Below are 23,844 nucleotides of genomic sequence, written 5' to 3' on the forward strand. Positions count from 1 at the left end.
TTTTTTCCAGGATTCCTAGACATAATATAAGAAACAAGAAGCCACAGAACATCCCTCTTTTTCTCTCTTCAAGTATCCTTTAAACTGCACATAAGGTCTCTCCATGCAGAAGTGCAGTGCACGTGTGGTCTGGAGGCTTTTTGCCTGGAAAGTACTGAACTGAGCATGGTCCCCCAGCGATCGAGCCTCTAGGTGGACAGCAAGTACTGGACTTCTGTACTACCTGTTTTGGTACTTCTGAGAACTTTGCCCTGGATAAGGGTTTATCTGTTCTCCACTTCTTGCTCTTCCCACTCTCTTGTATTTGGCAAGAACAAGTCCTTAATTTCTTCACACTTTCACATATATATATATCCATAAAGAAACACCCTACTAAAACCATCCATAGTTTGCATGACTATGGATAGTGAATGATACTCTGCAAAGCACTTGTTTCCTTCCTGTATGGATCCTTAGAGACAGTTGCTTATACACCCATCATAGTCACTGTTTACACAGATCTCCCTCTGCTTTGTAGTGTCTTAGGAGGACAACCCAGTCAGGATTATCTATCATCAATTGAATGAGCAGTACATGAATCCAGAGCAGGACAGATCCAGTCATCTACACCAATCATTGTGTTGCTTTTTTTCTTTTCTTTTTTTTCCAGACTGCAAAGGCTGCATCATATTTGGGGATGGGGTAAGTGTGGGCAGAAGTACACACCTTATTGCAATGGTCAAGTTAGTTGAAGACATTGGCTCTAAGCAGAAAACATTCTCCTCGGGTAACAGAGTATGGCAAGGTCAAGTCCACAGAGAAAGGCTGGAAGGCTGTCAGGGTGGCAGGCACAGACAGACCAAATCCAACTGACTCTTGCACACAGAAGGCACTGGCTTTCCATTCGGTGATGGTGTCAGGGATACTGTATAAGGCACTGGCTTTTCCAGTAGAGCTGATGAGAATGGATAAAGGATGAGTTTGGAAAGGCTAAGTTTTATATACTTTGCTTCTGAGGAGACACAACAGGTTTTGATAATCAGCATTACCCCTATTCTGTCTGCAAAAATCCCACATCCAAGTATCCCCCAGAACTCATCACTCAAACCTTCCAAGAAATGCCCATTTGAAAGTTCTTCTGCTAATGATTTTTCTGAGTTTGAAAAGAAAATTTAGAATTCATGTTTTGAAGATACATATTTTAAATAGAGGTGTCTCTCTTCTTAGGAAGGGAATATGACTTGTGGCACTGTGGGAATAGATGTCTTTGGGGGCAGGATAATTTTATCATGAGAGAGAGGAGGGCAGATGGTCAGGTGACAACTGAAAAAAAGCAAGGTCTTCCATGCCAAAGGGTAAGAGGAGGTGGCAAGGAACTGACACCTTGCAGAACATCAGGGGACATTAATTCTTAAAAGCAAGGCAAAGAGGGGGAAAAAGAGTACTCACTTAACTAGGATTAGATCCCAAATCCAAGTCTCAGGGAAAAATTCCCGAACAGTCTCAAGGATGAGTCTCTTCCCACCTTCCTCTCTAGCAATTTCGGCTGGTAAGAGATTTTAGTCAAACCTGATTCATATAATGAAGACTTCCAGAAAGGACAGGTCTTAATATGAATGGGCCAGTATGAGGGATTATTAGAGATTACCCATTCTTTCTAAATGAGACAATGTCACAAAAATATTAATTAATTTCACTACTTTATCTCTGAGCTATCTCTCACAGATAAGAAAACATTACTTTTCAAACAAGCTGTGGTCAGAAGGGAAACAGTGCCAACTCTACTGACTGCTAGGACTTCTCAGCATGCAACTGCACATGAATCAGAAGTGTAGACCTAAAAGGCTTTTGGGGCATTGGCTGTTATCCTAAGCCATCTCATTCTGTGTCAGACCAATATTCAATATCAATACCCATGTGATTCATTAGTATTGTCTGTGTCACATTAATATAACTTAATTTAAGGAGAAAAATAAAATATATTTCCTGTCCCCTATATTACCTGATGATTTGACATAGTGTGTAGAAGCCATGAATCCTGCATTCATAAAATCTGTCTGAGGTCTTACCGTGTCACTCGTACACACAACTGGTTGCCGAACTTTTGAGTTCGTAAAAAATTTCATGCCCAATTCCTGTAAAGAACACATTTTGGTGTTAGCCATAACCATACTCTAGCTGAGGTTTATTCTGTTCCTCCCTCTTTCATATTACTGCTTTTCCACCACTGAGATGTCCAGAGACACTCATGCAGACACTTGTGGGAACTTGGTGCAAGCTGCAACACCATAGTAGGCACCAGAGTCAATTGAGACTACATGTCTATGGGGAGAGTATGAGGTTTGCTGATAGTATCATTTGCAGAAATATCTACAGCTACATAAGCGGAAATTCACTTCAACAGATTTAAGTAATGTACAGGACATTTACCCTGAGGAACTGATAAACATCTGGGCCTAATCCAGACATTACAGGTGTGTAATACAATCCTTTGTGAAAGATATTGTCAGATGAGACACAGGGGTCTTGATGGTCATCTTCTAGATCGAGCCCATTGAAGATGTAGCCTTGAAAGTCTTGCAGGGGATGCAGGCTGTATATCTGTGAGAGGGAAGGAAACACAAAACCTGCATGTCTGGAAAGATCCATTCTGATTATACCATCATGTGCAGCAAATTGCTAGAGCTCTTGGTTTGTTTGAAACAATGCTCTGTCTCCTGGATTGAAAACTGGCTGAATGGCTGGACCCAGAGGGTTGTAATCAGTGGCACAAACTCTAGTTGGAGGCCAGTAACTAGTGGTGTACACCTGGGGTAAATGCTGAGTCCAATCCTGTTCAACATCTTTATTAATGATCTTGATGATGGGGTGGTGTACCCTTTTTGAGTCTGCTGATGACATAAAACTGGGAGGACTGGCTGATACACCAGAGAATCATGCTTCCATGGGCCAGTCATTGGTTAAACCAAATCCCACATGAAAAAGTCTTCAAGCTGCTAAGAAGAAAAAGCTGTGCACTGCCTATTATGAACAGTGTATGACCTGCAAATGCTAAAAACAGTGGAAGCCTCACACAGTCCAACAGTCTCAAGTGGAGAGACACTGCAAGGGAGGAAGCAGTGCCATAGTGAGACTCCCATGAGACCCCACCTGGAGCCCTCAACGTGAGAGGGACATGGACCTGTTGGAACAAGTCCAGAGAAGAGCCACAAAGATCATCAGAGAGCTGGAGCACCTCTCCTGTGAAGACAGGCTGAGAGAGTTGGGGTTGTTCTGCTTGGGAGAAGGGTCTGGGGAGACCTTATAACTGCCTTCCAGTACCTGAAGGGTCTACAGGAAAGCTGGGGAGGGGCTTTCTACTAGAGCAGGCAGCAATAGGATTAGAGGCAATGGTCTTAAACTAAAACAGGGCAGATTTAGATTGGATATCAGGAAAAAGTTTGTTACTATGAGGGTGGTGAACCACGTGAACAGATTTCCCAGACAGATGGTGGAGGCCTCATCCCTGAAAACATGCCAGGTCAGACTTGACTGGGCTCTGAGTAATCCGATCTGGTCAAAAAGGTCCCTGCTCACTGCAGGGTGTGCTGGACTAGATGACCTTTAAAGGTTCTTTCCAACCCCACACATTCTAGGATTCTGATTCTATGAATGTTTGGGCATTCCATGAATGTGTTGGGGCAGCTTACCATTTCAGCAGATAGCTCTACCTCTGCTTTCAGGAGCAGCGTGGTTTGATCCACTACCCTCACAGCACAGAAGGAGTTGGCAGCAGCTTCAATGACCAAACTCACATTGGAAGCTGAACGCATCTGCTTTTCAGAGAATTGCAGCTGGACCTGAAATTATCAAACAGATGTTGGTACAGCTAATCCATGCTGCTCAGGGCTGCTCTGGATGTGTGTGGGAATGGAGGGCAAAGAGGAGAACAGAAGGATTTTCTGTTAAACCACAGGGGGTCTGCTTGGAGAAAGATGTCTGATCTTCACAGCCTCTGTTGACCAGGCCTCTGCTATAATGCGGGATTAGACAATAACCACATTTAAGACTCCTGTCATAGCTTGAATTAAGCACACCTCAAGTAATTTTAAGTAATGTGTGATGCTTTTGCTGCTGCTGTCAAATCAAATATTAATATGGCACAGACTGCATGTAATAATCACTTCAGTTAAAAAATCACATTTTACTAGGCCCATGGCCCACCACAGCAAATATTTTAAACAGATTCTATTTGGAATCTATTCAGACCAAAATCTATTTCACAAATGTGTTAGATAAGAGGGGAAAAATAGGAGGCGAGGACCACACCAGGTAAATGGAAACATTTTGTTTAATGTCACGTGTTTTGTATTCACCTAATGTTTCATTTTTTTTAGTCTTTAGGAATGGAGTATTTGAAAAATCTTAATGGTGAAATCTGATTTCAAAATGACAAATGGAAATGTAACAGTGGAAAAAACAATGGAAGGAAAATTTAAACCCTAGGTTGCTGTTTTTGTTTTCTTTTCTATATGTATTTAGTTCTGGAAAAACCAATTGAATTTTTCAGCAAAAAATATAATAAATGAGGTTAAATAGTGAAGTGGGATAAGGCTAAAGAGTGTTTGCTATGCTAAAGAGCAGAGAGTCTAAACTAGATAGGACACTAGTACACTTTAAGAGAAGCAGGAACTATCTAGGATAGTGTGGGTTTCTTGAAAAGTAGTTTTTAATGTTAAAAGAGGATTTACCTTTGACTATAGTGCTAGGAGGTGGTGCTGGAGGAAAGATATAAAGATAAAAAGAGAGAAAAGGAGAACGAAGACACTAATGCTGAGAAAAGTGGATGGACACAAGAAATGAAACTAGAAATCTGTTGTGAATATTTGTGCAAATAATTTGTATTTGTCTGACAGCAGGCAGGACTTACGGTGTCTTAGTGCCTCTCACCTTGTTTTTGAAACACTTCTCAACCTGAAATTGGACACTGTCTGCCACCAGCTCCTTGGCAGGATGTAAGGTATATACTAGCAGCCGAAGGGCTGGAGCCATTTTCTCACTGACCAGAAGTGGGATGGTGAAAGTGCCATTTTTGTCTGTTAGAAGAGAGAAAGAGACCAGTAAGGAGAGAAGCACAAGGTAGCAGTAGTACTGCAGTACTAGTAGTAGCCATCCTCATATGACATGTAGCTGTACCAGTCAGTGGAGCAATCTGTACTTAGGGGACAAACTGAAAAATCCTGGATTTTCCAGGAGGTGATGTGCCTGGGTTTAGATCCATATGCTCTCAGATTTCTTGTGGGATTGCAGATGTGCTCAGATTCAGATCCCTCTGGCAGACAAAACACCCTGCATACCCTACTTTATCCTTTGGGAAGATGGACACCATTTCTTGATTCATATAAAATGAACTAGTTGATGGATTAAATTTGACTTTGATAATGATCTTAATGGTAGCTGCTGTATATATACAGGAAGCCTTGCCTTGGTCCTCTGTTTAAACACCTTTTTTTTGTTTGTTTCTTTGGTTTTTTACATGGAAACATGTATTGGCAATTTAACTTACCAGCTTGGATGTTAACTTTAATTTCCCCTGTAAGGACAATCTTGCCTTTTGCCACACCCTGTGCAAGGAAGAGCAATACATTTATGGGCTGGGGGATGTTGGAAGCAGGAAGTGGAAATCAAGCTAAATGTATATAGACAGGACAATCAAAGCTTTTACATTGAGATAGCTTCAAATACTTAAACTTCAGCCTTAGGTCATGCCATATTCTGCCATTGCTTGGCCCTTTGTCAGCAGTCAGGAAGCAGAAAGAAAAGGAAGGGAAGAGGGATGGAGAGAATACCATAAAGAGCTTCTTGGAGGGAAGAGGCAAGAACCCTGACCTGAGATATTATGAAGGTGGTTTCTTACTTTGAAACAGAGTAACATGGCCAGAAATAGGGGTCACATTTTCCTGAGTGAGTAATTTTGCCAAACCACCTCAATTCTGTTCCTGTCCTTGTGTTGTTGACCTTTGTGCTGACTGGTAACCCAAAAGCTGGAAGAGCATTCACTGTCATAATTGCTGTGGAAGGACTCCTGGGTAGCTGCCTGGTCAGGCCCTTTCAACAAACCATGCAATAACCCCACACTCACCACATAGTAGAAGTTCATGGTGTTGCTGGTTTTGTATCCTTCTGTGTTCAAGATGTAGTGCACAGTGATCACCGTTTCTGCCCACAGCTCAGATCTCTCCACAAAGGCTCAATGCTCACAAAACTGCTAGTCCAGGAGTAGAAGCGTTGGATGGAGAGGGATGCATTGAGGTTGGAAGGCTCTAGCCAACCTTCAGAGTGACACTGGTCACTGGTTTTATAAATTGCCTGATCAGAAGAAGGAGTGGGGAAGAAAAGAAAAACAAACAGGTCACTAGGGAAATCAGTATCTCATACTGATATCAGAATGATTAGTTCACAAATGCATGTATTTAAAAATAGCATCTATAGGCAAACTGCAAAGGAAAAAGCAGCACACAGTCTCACAGCCTTGTAGCACGCAATTGCATTTCAACAACCCAAGTGTTTTCCTCATTTCCTTTATAGTAATTTTTGAGAACTCTAGAAGATGAAAAAAGTGATAAAAAGCACATTTTTACCAGCAGAATTAAAAACTCCCATCAATGTTGGGTACAGTTTGAGAGTGGCCATGTTTCTTTTTGTCTCCATCGAGCCTTGTTTCATACTCACTTTCAGACTGATCTCAGGATCAAACATTGCAGATGTGTCAATGCTAAACTTGGCAACTACATTACCATCAGTGGTGAAATTGTCTGTGTTCTTGTTATTGACAAATAGCTGAACAACCTCATTGGAAATGGGAGAGTTATCTTTGTCTACCAGCTTGATCTGTGGAAGTGAATGAGACATGTTCAGTGTGATATCTTTCTGTATGTATATACTAATGTTTTGCACTCCTTTGCTCTCCGCACAGCAGAATTGCTTTTTCTTCTCCCTTCAAAGCAATACTGAAAAGTCTCTTTTCACTTTCTGGCAACTCTCAGCTATCATAGGAGTTTTGGAGTAGGAGCTTCCACAGCATCTGCTACATCATTCATAATGTCCTTTTGTGGAGAAAGAACTTCTTACATCTCATCTCTTTCCTGGCCAGTCCTTTCTGATTGCATACTTTCAATTTAAAGATGCACTTCCTTTCCTCCATTTTTCCCTGTCTTAGTCTTGAGAGTCTGTTGTTCATACTTTCATTGAAGGCCTTTTCTCTAGATCTTTGTTTTGAGCACTTTCTGATTCTTTCCCCACTGTCTCTGATGTTTGTGTGTTAAACAAACAAACAAACAAACAAAATAACAGACACCATTAAGCAAATTCTAGGTCGCTAAAAATGAGCATTCAGTTTTATTTTTTTTCCAGAAAAAGATGGTAGAAGTAATGTATTGAATACAAAAGATTAAGAGGTTGCCTATTCCTCACTGTCCAGAAAAAACATGGAGACAAATGATCTCTGAAACAAAAATAACAATAACAAACTAAAAGTATTCACATGGATACTGACTTCAATGGGACTGAATACAACAAAAGTGAAGCCATGTAACATATGGCCATCAACAGATGTTTCACAGTTCAGGGAAGGGCTGTGAATGGCATGTGATTACACCAGGACAGGGGCTGGGATCTGCTGCATTTTGAAAAACGGTACCAGTGGCTTCCAGACAATATTTCCTCTGTTACGATCCTCAAGGTTTTTTATTTTTGCCCCGAAGAGAAGAATGCCTGAAGGCATTGCCTCTGAAATGGGACATCCCAGCTTGCTACAATGTGTCTTTCATGACGTTTAACTTCTAGTGTGTGTGTGTGTGTGAATCTGTGTGTTTGAGGAATTCTCTGTGGTACATCACACCAGGGAACCTGTTGACTCCCATCCTCAAGCAAGTGCTGGTAAGGTGGACAGCAATCTGAAGAATGGAGTGGGAGTGGGGACAGTTATCTTCCAGAGGGAAAATAAATGTTCCAGAGAGACAAAGTATTCTCTCTTTTCATCACTATTAGTAAATGTCCCTTTACCCTTTCCTTACGGAAAAAAAGTTGACAGAAAAAGAGATTTATCCCTACCCTTTGAACCACTGGCAGAGTCATGTGGGGTTTGTCAGGAAACCTACATTAATTAACAAAAATTTGAAACAGAAACTGTTGCTACTTCCTTGATCTTAAATTCCTTGAATTTGTTCTTCCCCTCATCCCCCAGCGTTTGTATGAATCTCTGGCTGGTATGTGATGGTCAATTCTGAAGGGAAAGGCAGTGATTATATCAAGTTTAAAATGCAAGTTAGGAAAATGTTAGTTAATGGAATCTTTTGATTCAAAGTATTTCTGGCAGGATCAAACTAAAAAATAAACTAATATTTGATATTTTCTGAATATTACCAATAGGACAATCTATGTAAAGCAAGAAGCTTGTGGAGAACACCACAAGCCCCAAACAGTTCCCTGAATGTTCCCATCACCCCTGTCATGTGATTTCCTATGAGTCATACATGAGTTCAATACAACCTCTGTGCCCTTGCTTACTTGTCCAAAGTAAGGAATTCCTCTCCTGTAGTGGCGATCCATGTTCTCAAAATGTATAATGCTCATCAGCTGCGTTACGGAAATAGTCTGTGTAGCTGTAAGTTGCAGTCCTGTAAGACATATACAGAATCAAGAGAAGATAGACTTGGGCTTGCGTATATCTTCATCAGAGTCATCATTTGCCTAGAGATGGTCACTGTGCTTATAAGAAAAGTTCTCCTTCAGGAAGACATCTTTGCACTCTGCAGGCAGAGGCTGAATATCTCCTACTGCCTTTTCTGACCATACCACTGTTCTTGTTTCTGAATGTCTAGAAAGGATTACCTGTTCCTTTCTCTGTGACAATGGCTTTCACATCAAGATTCCTCACGTAGCCAATGCGATTTAGCTCAAATATGTTGGAGCTGAAAACCTGGGAGAAACAGCCATCTCTCTCCAGCTGGAAGGAGAAGAAAACAAAATCTGATATCATGGACTATGGCTTTCAAAGGATTCTGGCAATACATAGGTACCTTACTGAGTGAAGTCTTTTCCCCCTGCTTTTAACATGATTTAAGTTTTAAAGTGCAGGACTGATGGAGACATCACTGTCTACACTTTTCAATTGGGAAACTGAGTCACAAAAAGGAACATGTCAGTTCTTCAGGTATGTAGGAAACCAAGAAGAGAAATTATGTGCTCTGAGTTCCCAGCTAGTCATCTAAGGAAACAGATGAGTAGAGTGAAGTGAACTATCAAGGAAAAGGAAAGTGTGATGAGAAGAGAGACAAGCAAGAACACAGGAGAGAGGACAAACACAAAGAGGAATAATAACGCATCATACATCTTTGGTAAATGATTGACAAACCGGACTTTTCTTGCACCTCCCATATGAATCAAAATCCCTGCACACGCTGAGATGGACTTTCCCTTCAACAGGCTGGCCACAGGTGTACCTAGGGGAAGAGGAAGTAAGTCCATGGCCTCATGCTTGAAAAATTGTCTTAAATTAACATATGCAGGAATAGACCCAGGATGAGCAGCGAGTTGGGAAGCCGGAGAATGGAATAGTCTCACAGGCTTTTTCCTAACTTTCCTGCTGTTATAAAAAATATTACAATTCAGAAGTTGAAATGTTGATGAGTTCTATTTCATCACTAAAGCCCATGAACCAAAACCACACCTAAACATAATAAATACTTCTATAAGCATGATATGCAGATATGGCTGCTGACCAAATTATGACTGTGTCTCCACTATTCATCTTAGACTGGAGTTCTAGACTCACTGAAAGCAAAGCAAAACTTCTTATATCTGCAAAGGGTCCAGGATTTCAACCCTGGTTTCTAAATTACAAGATTGTCATATTAGAGTAAGCAAGGTCCTCCTGAAGAACTTGGAGGGGTAGATAAAGGCAGCTGGAACCCTAAGACCCCTGTTAGAATTTTAGAGTGTTCTGCTGCATGAGTATCTCCCTCTGAACTGGATTACTGGGACTGGACATATTCTACTTTAGCAGACAACCTCTCAAAAGGTTTATTCAATCCGCAAAACACCATATAATAAAATGAGATGAGTAAATGAAAGCTCCAACCACCAAATCAACCGTGACCAACCTCTTCTGAGACTCTAAGTCCTGTGTCTTTCCCCAGTCCTTGGGAAGTTCTTGTTCTTTAGTATATTTAACCTTTGCACCTGGTACTTAACACTCCGCAGACTTTCACTGTGAACTCTGAATCCAGGATCGTAAGACTTTCTGGTGCAGTAACTGTGACTTCAAATTTTGGCAACACTGTGGCAAAGAAAAAAACCCAAACCCAATAATGGCACATTCCCAAATGGCAGGCCCTCCTGGGTTGAATGAAAAAATGGAAATATCTCAACAGTGTTAGTCACAGATAGACTGGGATCTCAGAACTGGGGTGCCAAAATCATGAAGAAGTGGCCTGACCTTGGAAGGCTCATTTAAGTATTACTACAAAGCTTTGAAAAGTCAGAACTTTTGAGATAATGTCTAGATGCCTTGCAGAGCTTTGGCCAAGAAAATTTGTGGTCATGGCTTGAAGAAGGTCAGTTTGTCACAGGGAAATTTATATTCATAGAATCATGGAATCATATCATAGAATCTTAGGGGCTGGAAGGGACCTCGAGAGATCATCCAGTCCAACCCCCCTGCCAGAGCAGGGTCACCTAGAGTACATCACACAGGAACTCATCCATGTGGGTTTTGAATGTCTCCAGTGAGGGAGACTCCACAACCTCCCTGGGCAGTCTGTTCCAGTGCTCTGTCACTCTTACAGTAAAAAATTTTTTTCGGATATTCACCTTGAACCTCCTATGCTCCAATTTACACCCATTACCCCTTGTCCTATCACTGGTCATCACTGAGAAAAGCCTAACTCCGTCCCCCTGACACTCACCCCTTACATATTTGTAAACATTGATGAGGTCACCCCTCAGTCTCCTTTTCTCCAAGCTAAAGAGACCCAGCTCCCTCAGCCTTTCCTCATAAGGGAGATGTTCCACTCCCTTAATCATCTTCGTAGCTCTGCGCTGGACTCTTTCGAGCAGTTCCCTGTGCTTTTTGAACTGAGGGGCCCAGAACTGGACACAATACTCCAGATGTGGCCTCACCAATGCAGAATAGAGGGGGAGGAGAACCTCTCTTGACCTACTAACCACACCCTTTCTAATGCACCCCAGGATGCCATTGGCCTTCTTGGCCACAAGGGCACATTGCTGGCTCATGGTCATCCTCCTGTTTACCAGGACCCCCAGGTCTCTTTCACCTACACTACTCTCCAGCAGTTCAGCCCCCAACCTGTACTGGGACATGGTGTTGTTCTTCCCCAAATGTAAAACTCTGCACTTCCCCTTGTTGAATTTCATCATGTTTCTCCCCGCCCAACTCTCCAACCTATCTAAGTCTCTCTGAATGGCAGCACAGCCTTCTGGTGTGTCAGCCACTCCTCCCAGCTTAGTGTCATCAGCAAACTTGCTGAGGGTACATTCTATACCCTCATCCAGGTCGTTGATGAAGATGTTGAACAACACCGGTCCCAGCACCGACCCTTGTGGGACTCCACTAGTAACACACCTCCAACCAGATTCTACCCCATTGACTACAACTCTCTGACTCCTTCCTTTCAACCAGTTCCTAATCCACCTCACTTCCTGGTCACCAAACCCATACCTGATCAACTTATCCACAAGGATGCTGTGGGAGACGGTGTCAAATGCTTTACTGAAATCAAGATAAACCACATCTACCGCTCTACCATCATCTATCCACCTAGTAATTTCCTCATAGAAGGCTATGAGGTTAGTCAAACATGATTTACCCTTGATAAAACCATGCTGACTGCTCTTGATGACCCCCATGTCCTTGATGTGCCTGGAGATAGTCACAAGAACAAGTTGTTCCATCACCTTTCCAGGGATGGAGGTGAGGCTGACCGGTCTATAGTTACCCGGGTCCTCCTTCTTGCCCTTCTTGTAGACTGGAGTGACATTTGCTATCCTCCAGTCCTCAGGCACCTCACCTGTTGCCCATGATTTACTGAAGATGATGGAGAGTGGCCTAGCAATGACCTCCGCCAGCTCCCTCAGCACCCTTGGGTGCATTCCATCTGGACCCATTGATTTATGGATGTCCAGATTACTCAACTGATCCCTAACCCAATCCTCATCTACCATGTCAAACTCTTCCTCTATCTTGACTTCTTCTGGGGCTATATGAATCTGGGGCTCATAGGGAGACCCTGCAGGAGTGAAGACAGAGGCAAAGAAGGCATTCAGCACCTCTGCCTTCTTTATATCCTCTGTCACCAGGGCTCCCACCTCATTCCTCAATGGGCCAATATTGCCTCTATTGCTAGTTTTGCTAGCTATGTACTTGAAAAAGCCCTTTCTATTATCCTTAACCTGACTTGCAAGGTTAAGTTCCAAGGAGGCCTTAGCTTTCCTAATTGCCTCCCTACATCCTCTGACAACAGTCCTATATTCCTCCCAAGTGACCAGCCCCTCCTTCCATGATCTATAGATTTTCCTTTTCCACTTAAGTTTGCCCAGTAGTTCCTTCTTTAACCATGCAGGTCTCCTAGCACCCTTACTAGATTTCCTAACCATTGGGACACTCTGATCCTGTGCTTGCAAGAAGTGGTCCTTGAATGTTGACCAGCTATCTTGAGCTCCTTTATTTTCTAGCACCCTGTCCCATGGGATTTCCCTTAATAGATGATTGAGGAGACCAAAGTTTGCCCTGTGGAAGTCCAGGGTTCTGGTCCTGCTGGGTATTTTGTTCCTTCCACACAGGATATGTACTCATATAAAATCTGTTTTGTTGTGATTACATCAGCTCAGTTAAGATTTTATTAGCATTTAAATTCTATCACCATGCCTTACAAATTAGGTAGTTAATATTGTACAAACAAGGCAAACAAATAATTATCTTACTGTATTGCTTAATAATCTACCTGGTCTTCTGACATTTTTCAAAAAGAATTTTCAGCTTCAGTACAATACATTTTTTTTCTACTATGTTCTTGTTTGTTACACAGTTGTCAGGCTTTTCACTCTCAGTCTATCCTTCTTTCTCTCTTTCTTTACCTTTCTTCTTTTAGATTCTGTAGTATTGCTACATTAAAAGAGAAAGCAAGGAGACTTGCTATTAAGGGGAAGAAATTCAAAGTAGAGTGAAAAGTCATAGCAGTACTGTGAATAATTAGAATGCAATGATTCTTTGAAATATAAATATGTGTAATTTTGTAGGAGTGTAAAATGGTTTGGTTTTTTTGTCCCTTGTTTTTTCTTTCTGGGTTTCAGTGTTTAGGAGTAAGGTAGGACAGGTAACAGCTTCTGTTGTTCAAATTTAAAAAAATGGAAGAGAATATTTCAGATTATCCCATATTTTGTTTTATTTTTATTTTTCTATTATAACCACTTATTTATTTGTTTATTTGTTTTATCTAAATGTTGCATTTTAAAATGCTTTTAAATTCCCTCTTTCAGAGGTTTACCTTTTCTGAATTCACAGCTCAGCAAATCTGCAGGAATTCAAAACTGTTTCTCTACCACCACATTTGTTTTTATTATGTATGTCTTCAAAAAGAGGTTATTCTAAACATTACAGATTTACCTATGGATAAGAAATCATGAGTTATAATATTATCTTTTCCAATCCTTTCAGTTCTCAGTTTTCTCAGTCTAGCCTTCTCTTTGACTCAAAGATTCTTCCAAGTTTAGTCCACATTGAAACTTGTTCTGGTTCTTCTACTCCAGAACACTTTACCTATCTCTATTTTTTCCTGTATTTTCTTTATTTTAGAAATTCTCTATTCAGTCAAATCATATATTTGCTCTTCTTACAGCACTGCTTTTCTTTAGGTTCCACTGTAAAATCATTAAAATAAGAAGCTTTTAAAGGCCTTTCAATAGCCCTTGGAAAAGGTCCTATGTATATATTTTGGGGGAAAACCTCCCAAAATCTGCATGGAGTGTTTAGACCCTATGTAAAAAAAAAAAAGGAAAAAAAAAAAATAAGTCTTGAAGGCTGCTTTCTCTATTCTCTGTTCTAGAGAAGTAAAAGCATGGTCCTTTCTTTGGAAAAGAGAGGAGAAATTGATGAGAATTAAAAGGCCTGTTCTTAGCAAAATCTTAGCAGGTCTTCAAAAACAGCTCAAAGGGGAGTTTTTTTACTGATTTATGTAAATAGAAAGGCAAAGTTGTCAGAAGCCCAATACAAAATATGGAGTAAAGTTCTTAATCCCCACTCCTAGACATGGCCCTCAGTCTTGCAACCTCCTCTGTCAGCTTAACCACCTGCCTGAGGAGATCATTTACTTGCTCACACCGCACACATGCGCTGTCACTGGTTCCCTCTGATACCAGTGCCAGACTCAGGCATTCACTGCAGCCAGAGACCTGCACTGCTGCGTGCCTGCTTGGGAGCTCCGTCTGAGTCCCCACATTCTTCTTCACAATGGTTTTTGGCCGCGTTGTGACCATGATCAATCTAGTTACTAGTCTGCTTTTCCTAGGATGAGAAGGCACCCGCTGCTCCCTGCCTGCCCTCGCGCAGCTCTCTGCCTCTCCGCCTGCCCTCGCGCCTGTCACGTGTCTCCCCTCCGCAGGCCGCTGCCGCTCTCTCTTCTGCGCTGCCGCGTGCTCAGAGGAGGCTGCCAAATGGCCGCTTTTTAACCCTTGCCGCCGTTCACAGCCACACCCCCTGCCACGTCAGCCTTCCTCTCCCTCGCAGGCTTCCCGCTCAGACTCAGGTCTCCTGGCTCTGCCCTGGTTTCACCGTCTCTGGGAAGCCCGGCTCCCTCTCAAATCCTCAGTAAATTTAAAGGAACAGCTCTCACCGCTGCCGGTGCTGCTGCCGCTCTCTCTTCTGCGCTGCCGCGTGCTCCATGTAGGTTATTTTCCTGGCTTAATCTGTGCAAAATGGTTAATGTATCTTCTTTGGCCTATTTCTGTTCTTTTTTTGTTCCTCTAAAGTTCTTAATGAAAACTAATCGAAATTGCATTTACCAGGAAGCTGTTTGAAGTTTTACCAATAAAAAGGATTGATTGGTAAGGACTCATCTCTAATAATGTTTTCTACTCTGAATAGGAATAAGAAGTGGCAATTACCTTATTCCTCCACAAGGAATGAGTGATTGCTTTTATCTCCTGACTTCTTTATTATGATAATTTTGTAGTTCCCCAGGATAGGCTCTTCAGTTAGTGGGAATTCAATCTGGATAATGTTAATCTCTGATGTCACATTTTGCCACTGAAAGATCCTGTTGCCCTGTGGGTCCTGAAGACAAAAAGCATAGGACTTACAGTTTGTTTGCCTTGGAAGTATTTTGCTCCTAGCACACAAAACTAGAAACAAAGAAGAAATAGAGCAAGTTGCTTTAACTCATTGGGGAAGTTACTTAATGTGTGTACATTGAGATAAATTATGCTTCAGTACTCTGATTATTAATGTGGCTAGATTCTCAGCTGCTGCTCTCAGATTTAGGCATCCTCTGTAAGTCTCAATTATCAGGGAAAGTTGTCAAATACTGCTCTTCCCTGCTGTTAATGTTGCTCCATTTCTCTGTTAAGGAGGGAGTGAAAGAAAATATGGTCTTCACGCTTCTCCTTCAGCAGAGATTATCTCACACAAATCCTGGTCTTCAGCCACCTCGGCTTTTTTCAGCTGCTATAGGAAGGAAGCATTTTTCCTGCAATTGCCACTGAGCGTGTTTTATGCTATCTAGACAAAAAAAAAAATCACTCACACAATTTCCTTGAACTGTTTAAAGCACTGACTGCAGAAAAACACATGTAGAACTCCCAATATTTATGTTTCACTGCAAGCAAAATAAAGTCATCTGACTTCATAGTATAGCATGAAAACTTGCAAGAATGTTGTCTGGACATGAACTATGATTGTTATTTTAAAATCCACCACAAAATTCCCTGGAAGTGCCAACATTTCTAGTAATCATAACCACAGTGTATATTTGTTAATTTTCAGCAGTATTTATGAAAAGCTACACCTGAAAATAAGTTGAACCAACTGGAGGAAGTGAATGGGAGTCTAAGGCAGGCATAAGAACAGTTTGGCTTTAGACTCCTGAGATGAATGTAGGCATTTCTGTATTACTAAAGCCTTAACAGCATCCTGGGATTTTATGAAGTTTCTGTTAATTTCTGCAAGTGTACTCAGGAGCAGGATTTGGCTATGTGTGGACACATGTAAACTGACGTAAATACATAAGTTTGCCCTAGATTTTATTTTCATATGCATAAAACAGTATAAAGGGAAAAAAAACCAAAACCACAACAAACACCTCTTACCTGAATTGCAATCAAGGGGTACTGAAGGAAGAAAGTGGGAGAATAGATTAGGTAGCTGAACAAACACAAATTATTTTTCCTCAAGACTGTGAGAAACTATTTGTTATTATTTTAATTATTTTAATAGCACTTTTACTTCAATAAGATTACATACTGGAAAGACACAAAACTGGAATGTTGAAGCAGTTTCTTATCATACTGGATTTAGTGCAATTCTAGAGCAACTTATTAAGTTACGGAGACCCATCTAAACTGTGATTTGGGTTTCTTTGATCTTATATCCTAACTCTACATAGTAGCACCAGTTCTTTTGTAAGACCTTCTGCATTATGACAGAATGAGAGGAAGCCAGTAAAGACTCTTCTATCTCTTGGCTTGTGTACATGAGCACAGCTTGCTGGCAATGAAAAGAGTGCCTCTGATGAGATAAACAATTGTAGTAACAACTTTAATTTTAATTTCCTAATTTCTGAAATGGTCAAAGTACCAGGTGACTTACCAATTTTTGCAAGCAACACTTGCTGAGCAGTAATAACAGAATACTCAACTTTCTGGTAAGAGCTAAAATAATGCCTGCAGCAACAAAGTGGAGGAGTTTTTGAGTCTCTTTCTCAGCAATAGTAGGAGGTGTCATGTCAGGAATCCAACCTGTTACACATTTGCATGCGTCCCCGTGACTGTAATGTAAGGGTGGATTATAGCATGTGCTTAGGAAATCGTTAATTCTTTGGCTTTTAGTTTCTGCAATATCTTGGTTTATCCACAGAAACTGTTGATTTAAAATTTAAAAAGACATTGTCTGCCAGAAATTTTAGATACAGCAGAATATTACTGGTCACTCACCATCTCCTGAACAGGTTTAAAATTGATATCCAGGGCAACAATACGAAACATCACTGGAAAGATGAGGATCAGGGTGTTAGCATTAACTGCAGTTTATTTGGCTGAGCATGATGTTTTGCATTCATTAGTACTCCCAGTTCCAGTGGATCCTCTAACAGCCCCACTTGCACAGAATGCAGGTAATACAATGCATTTGAAGATAAATTAATCTTACATGGACTCTTCAGAGGGGTCTTTTCCCCAGCATCAAGTTATCACACTATTTCATGAAAGTTTGCTTAACCTCAGAGAAAGGGGATGAGCAGAGGAACAAGAACTGCTGTATAGGTCAGGCAGTCTCAAGTGATAGCTGCAACTCTTTCAGTGGCCGTCTGCATCTCAAAACCAAGCAATGTGACAAATAATCAAGCCATGTTTTTGCGACACTTTGGTGGCACAAACTTCTGATAGGCAATCTTTCCTTCCTGCTACGTTGCCGCAGACCGAAGATGTCACTAGTGGGCCACCAGAAGTCAGGGGCCATTCTCCACATATGCAGATATGCAGATAGATCACATCCCTGAATAAAGTCTAGCTGATCCAGTCTAATCTCCGTATTATTTGGCTGACCTCTGGAAAGCAGATTTCTCATAATGTTTCCTAGAGTGTTCTAGCTGTAGATGGTTCTTTCATAGATAAATTGTTCTTTCTATACACGGAACTCTGTTTAATGGTCAGATGAGAAGTATGGATAGGTGAACACCATAAGTGTTGGAAAAGCAACATGAAAATATAAAGTCTAAAGCCATCAGAACCCAGAAGGTAAATAGCATGATTTTGTCTTTTAAAACTTATAATTCATATTAAAATAATGGATTTGACTCTTGGTCTTTAGGTTGTCTTTGATGGTGATGAGCATCACAGGCAGAAGACTGTGGGAGCACTGTTTCATGCCAGCCATGGAAGTAGTGATCTAATAACCTCTTTCCATTACCTTGGTCTGTTACTAGTAATGAAACAGCACCAGTAAAAAGTCTCCTTGTCTTTCAGCTGCAAGGAAGGGATAAAGAAAATAATAGAGGCCATGGGATGACAGTCTCCTGCCATCCTGAAGATGACTTTCAGAGCTCCACAGAAAAAAATCATAATGGTTTTAGCAGAAACTCTGAAGAAACTGTAGCTCAGTCTGAAGAACAACTGACAGAGAAATTCTATCTCAAGAAATTGCTTCCTAAGAAGCATGATATAAACTAAATAGATATTCACCATTCTGTCCTGGTTTGTAGATGGGTTTGTCTGTTTGCACGAAGACAATGCTTTCGAAGTTCCAGATCATCACTGACTGCCGCTCTTCTAGGCTGACTGTGGTGCCCTTGGCAGAGAAGGAAATGAAAGCCAATGGAGCAGAACCAGCAGAAGGAATCTGTGAGGAAATAGAAAATTACAGGGAGGTTGTTAGTCTGAAAGTAATTAGCTCCAGGACCTGTTGAACAGCTATACCTGTGGCCTAGGATCCTACAGAGAGACACCTGTCTCATTTCCATCACCTTTATCACTTTCCATAACTTTTCTCGGACCTTTCTTATTTCCTATTAAAAAAACCTTAGTCTGTTACTATATATCTCTCTTCTGCTTCCTTCAACAGGTCTTATTTCCCTTGTTCCTTTTCTCCTTGCTCTCTCCTCTAATATTCTTGCCCCTCCATACATTTATTTTCCATTGGGGCATAAAATAAAATTAATTTACTGTGAAGTTAAAGCATTGTAGACCATTGCTTGCTGTCATGGTTTTCTCAAAAATAGTAGTGTTAACAGCACCATATTCTAGGACGACTCTGACAGATATTGTCTCGTTGAGGTTAAGGAACTGCAGGCAGACCTGACCTGGAGAGTCAGTTTGGAGGACAGCAGGCACCATCAGGACATACTGCCTGTGAGAACCAAACATCAAAGTGATCACATCATAGAGAAAGGAGAAATAGACTCAACAGCCTCAAAAAATACAAGGTATTGCTATTATTCAGGATTTGTTTAGATTAAACATAGAACTCTACCAGTGCCCCTTACTCCTGTCCTTCAGCTCCCAAATAGCCCAGCTCTGGATTCCTCATAGAGCTCGGCTTGTAACCCCAAATCCTGCCCTTTCGCCCATTATCTGAGTTCTGGCCCCACCTGCTTTTAGCAAAACACACTGCTGTTACTCCTGATATTGTCTTTTCTGAACACACATATCTAGTTCTATGGAAGATATGCAACAGGCAGAAGGTATCCTCCATATTAAGTTAGAACCATTTGCTTGTCATCCACATTCCAGTTTAACTTAACTTTCCAGATAGAAAAGATGAGTCATGACAGTATTTAATATTTAATGTAAAAGTAGTGGCACTAATTAGCGCTATCTTTAAAGCCTTACAGTGATTACTATTAGTAATAATATGGTAGTTCTTACAGCTCAGGTTCCTTTACAGCTGTTACATGCAGGAGAAGAATAGCCAAAAGAAACTTCAGCCACATTATTCTCACTGTGAGGCAGAAGAAAGATATAAGCTCTATTCCAAAGAAATAATTCATTGCCTGATAGTTTAGCAGCCCTGCAACGTTCCTCACCGAGTGCTCTATAGGAAAGGACTTGGCCCTTCAACTCCTCCCTGGTTCCTTCTTTAGATGTTAGTGCCTTTATAATTGCAGCAAGGGGTGGAGATCCCAGTCTATCGCACTGCTTACAAGAACCTCCCCTAACCCTACTGCAACCTAAACCAACCTGGTGTCCTAAGGCAGTAACACTTTACTACACTTCTCTGAAAGTCTGCTCAAAATGTCTTTAATTTTCAAGGCTTTTTACACTGATTGTTGGCACAGCACAGAAAAGCAAAGCAAATAACCTAAACCAGAAAAAACCTTTTAAATCAGATTAACATTTAAGGGGTTTCCCCATAATTATTGGGATTTTCCATCTGGATTCAGTTTGGGTGAAGTTCACTAACTGTCTAGACTTTGATACCTGATTGTTGTTTAAATAATGTATTTGCCTCTCTATCTTCTTGCTTGATAGATATTTTGAATATTGATGGGATGGAATAATAGAGAAGCCAGAGACAAAAAGAGGTCTAAAAGTCTTAGTTATTTCTACTTTGGCCATTGAGCTCTTTGCAGTGGTGTTGAAGTCTGATGCATTTCAGCTTGAAATTAGCCAGTTGATGGGTCTGTATCAATTTGTTGGTGCCCCAGGTTTGTAGTTTTTAGATCTGTGTGGAAGCTAATTGAGAAGCTAGTAGGGGAAAAAGTCTGCTTTCAGTCAAATACCTTATTTTGGGATAAAGAAGTGTTCTAGCTATTGCTGAACAGTGCTGAACAGGAGGAAGGGAAACATTCATGGTTACCATGTTTGCCTTCCAAAGCAACTACTACACATACTGAGGCTCGTGATTCTCAGTAAGTGGCTGGACATCTGCCTGCCAGTGGGAAGCAGTGAAGAAATTCCTTTTTTTGCTTCTCTTTCATGTGCACCTTTTGCTTTACTTATCTAACTGCCTTTATCTCAACCCATGAGGTTTTTTTTTTGCTTTCTTTCTATTCCCTCATCCCTGGAAAAGGGCAGTCATCAAAAGGTAGGGTAGGTGCCTGGCTGCTGGCTGGGATCAACCCACCATTGCATGTTATCAACATGGTAAAATTTTGTAAACCTAAAGCCAGAGACATGTGTCTTCAAAGGCAGAGTACCTGCATGGGAGCATATTTTCCTCTACTCTCCTGGATAGGTCGTGCAACTGTGTCTTCTTGCTTTTTGGTAGTATGCAATGCAGGGAACGCCAGCTACCATAGAGGCTTAGAGTCCTCCAGAGCCTTAGACAGCAGCCTGATGTTTTGCTCTGAAAATCCAGCTCTCTGTGATTTCTATTAAAAAGAGTCTCTACCAGCTTTTACAGTTCAGGAGCTTCACCAGGGATTAGGCTTGATTTTCTCTGCAACAGGATGCCCACACCAGGAGCTGTCAGGAACTGAAATTCAGTGACAGACTCTTGAACTTGCGTTGACACTGTAGAAATAATACATGATCAGTATCATATGCTTTTGCTTTTCCTGGCTTTCTCAGGTAGTTATGAATTTATTGTGACATGATAAAGTATTCATTCTGAACAAGCCAGTTTGATAATCATCACAGGCCACACCCTTATGTAGCCAGATGTTCTCTGTGGCTACTTTTAAAAGTAAAATCAAAAGATCAACTCGATTAGGTGTCTTTCAAAGCTAGAGAAGGGTAGCTGTGTATCACTTGTTGTTTTAATGAGCATGGTTTTGGCTGGGTTTTTTTCCCCAAACACATATTGGATTGTAGCTTTGGTTAGAAAGTTCACGTTCATATCTCCAAGAACTGGCACTAGTCATGATGTCTTCTGTGCATATACGCCTTCTGAATGGTAACAAAATGCAGGACAAAAACAATCCATGCATCCTATATCCAAGTAACTCCCTACACTAGTTTAAACTCTCCAGTAACCAAAATGGAGAAAGTGCACTTTGTAACAAAATAACCAAGCAAAAAATGCAATTATATGGAGTAGAGAAGTTATTGGACTAATATGTTTGCAATCAAACAAATACTCTGGATGAAAGGAAGTCACTACACCTTATCACAGTAAAGGAAACTAGAGGTCAGCCCACCTTCTTATCTATAACATATAATAATTTGTCTTTCACAGGAAAATCAAACAACATTCCACTTGATATAATAAAAGTATTATTTTCAAGGCATATATTTACAGAACCATCAACATTTGGGGTTTTTATTTGGTTGGTTGGTTGGTTGGTTGTTTTTTGGGGGTTTTTTTGTTTGCTTGTTTCTTTGTTTGTTTGTTTTTCTGACTGCATTTCCTTGTTCTTCAAATCCTATTATTTGCATTTAACTCATCTGTGTATGTGCAAGAAGCTTGTGGAGATTGTTCTACAGGAAAATTAGAGATGCTACTTCATCGCAGGTTAAAAGATTGTATTTGGGGTTCTGTTCTTTCCTCATAGAAGAATTTATTCAGGTGACTGGCATCTAAGTTAACCTAAACCTCATCCCCACACATGCTTTCACAGAAGGCCTGTGAGATGCTCTCCTTAATCTGCTGTCACTGAGATTTCTTGAAGATAGGTCTCCAGGCTGCTGTGATTTGTAACAACACCATGATTCTTTCCCATTAATTTTGGAAGAATTCATTGTTCTTTCTGGGCATATATGAGGAACTGTGAAGTAATGTTGGAGAAATATCAGATGGATTATCTTGCATTGTTGACCCAAAATTAGTTGTTTTCTGGTCTAATTTTGAATGTTGCCTAGGAGACTTCAGCTAGTCTTGTTTAGTAATAGCATCACACTTAGCTAGACCTTTGTGTTTGCAGATGAAAAGCAGTAAGAGGGAGCCTCGTCAACAGAAGAATAAGCTGATTGATTTAGTTAACTTTTTGAAGAAATAACCCACCAGCTGGGTATAGCTTTCTGCTATTAAGAGGCCCTGCTGAAAGCATGTTTAGACTATAAACATTGCACCTCTCTGGTTGTGATTTAGTTTATTTGAGACACTGGATATCTTCTATCAGTAAAAGCCTATCTTTACAAATAAAGCGCTTATTATGATACACCATAATAATACTAGTCAACTGCAATTTTTTTTTCCTGGACAGCTGGTCACAGTGATTTCTGTGTCATGGAATGACTCAACCTCAAATTTCACTCACTATTATTGCAGAGTCTAATTTTTTTTTTTCCCGGTGGGAGACTTAAAATGACTCTAGGAGAATTACAGTAATCTCTGGAGCTCCTCTTTTTGCAGGATTTATGGCTGTTCACATTTCATTATTACACTCCTTACTCTTGCATTTTATTGTCATCACCCAGCCATTCTTAGTGCTTGGCTGGCACAGAGGTGGAGAGGAGAGTGGTAATTCTGTGGGAGTTTGCTCAGTCTAGCAGAGCAACTTTGAACTAGCCAGCTGAGCACTGCAGTAGGTAGTGGCAGGGTCTCTGTCAAAGTCCATTTGAGGAGTTCCATGTTTGCCTTGCCAGTAGCACTCTAGTTGGCAGTCTGAAGCCAATGTGGATATGTCTGCAAGAGCTGCAGCCATATCTTTGAGGTGTAGACACTGACACCTTTCTTGTAAATGGGTTAATTGCTGCATTCAGAGGAGTACCAATGCAAAGAAACAATTTGTTTAGGCATAATAAAGGTCGAAATGCTTGGTTTGGTGCAGGTGGTTGGGGAACAATGCTGAAATATGGTATCTACAGGTATAGTCCTGCTTGGTCAATAAGGTCTCCAGTCAAGCATGCAAGATTTATTTCATTATTTTAGAACACATGGGCCTTGGGAAAGTTCTGTAGCAGCTCTACAAGCTAAGAGGATGGTGACTTCATTAAAGAAAACAAGTATATCTCTAGAGGAATAGTCACAGCTTGCAGTGATTTTGCTGTGATAAGAGTTTCTTTCAACAAAATGGAGGAATGGGGAATACAACTTATTAGAGTGATCCATGATGTTTTCACTCGTGGACAAGGCAGTAGTGTAGAATATGGTGTGCAAAAGTTAGCCAGTTGCAAGGATTCTATTATGGCTGTGACTCATGAGTGTGGAGGGGTCATCCAGAACTTATTTTTGAAACTGAGAGCTTTATTTTTTGATGCAAAGAGGCTAAGGTCTCAGCA

At 40.9% G+C, this 23,844-nt stretch overlaps 1 protein-coding gene across 1 annotated transcript in view; it reads right to left on the reverse strand.

Moving 5' to 3' along the window:
* Positions 1 to 19,730, reverse strand: part of LOC104393536 (ovostatin-like) — a 37,525-nt gene extending 17,795 nt beyond the window's left edge. The window contains 20 exon segments of the mRNA XM_010003039.1: positions 706 to 934; positions 1,429 to 1,525; positions 1,982 to 2,114; positions 2,410 to 2,580; positions 3,669 to 3,818; positions 4,909 to 5,054; positions 5,525 to 5,582; positions 6,101 to 6,171; positions 6,174 to 6,327; positions 6,691 to 6,849; positions 8,527 to 8,636; positions 8,851 to 8,965; positions 9,350 to 9,461; positions 10,213 to 10,297; positions 15,139 to 15,307; positions 16,339 to 16,359; positions 17,182 to 17,234; positions 18,427 to 18,583; positions 18,907 to 19,090; positions 19,609 to 19,730. Coding sequence (XP_010001341.1) covers positions 706 to 934; positions 1,429 to 1,525; positions 1,982 to 2,114; positions 2,410 to 2,580; positions 3,669 to 3,818; positions 4,909 to 5,054; positions 5,525 to 5,582; positions 6,101 to 6,171; positions 6,174 to 6,327; positions 6,691 to 6,849; positions 8,527 to 8,636; positions 8,851 to 8,965; positions 9,350 to 9,461; positions 10,213 to 10,297; positions 15,139 to 15,307; positions 16,339 to 16,359; positions 17,182 to 17,234; positions 18,427 to 18,583; positions 18,907 to 19,090; positions 19,609 to 19,730 — 2,496 coding nt within the window.
* Positions 19,731 to 23,844: the final 4,114 nt, after the last annotated feature.

The sequence above is a fragment of the Chaetura pelagica genome, unplaced genomic scaffold (genome assembly GCF_000747805.2).
Source record: "Chaetura pelagica isolate M959 unplaced genomic scaffold, ChaPel_1.0 scaffold117, whole genome shotgun sequence".
Classification (NCBI taxonomy): Eukaryota; Metazoa; Chordata; class Aves; order Apodiformes; family Apodidae; genus Chaetura; species Chaetura pelagica.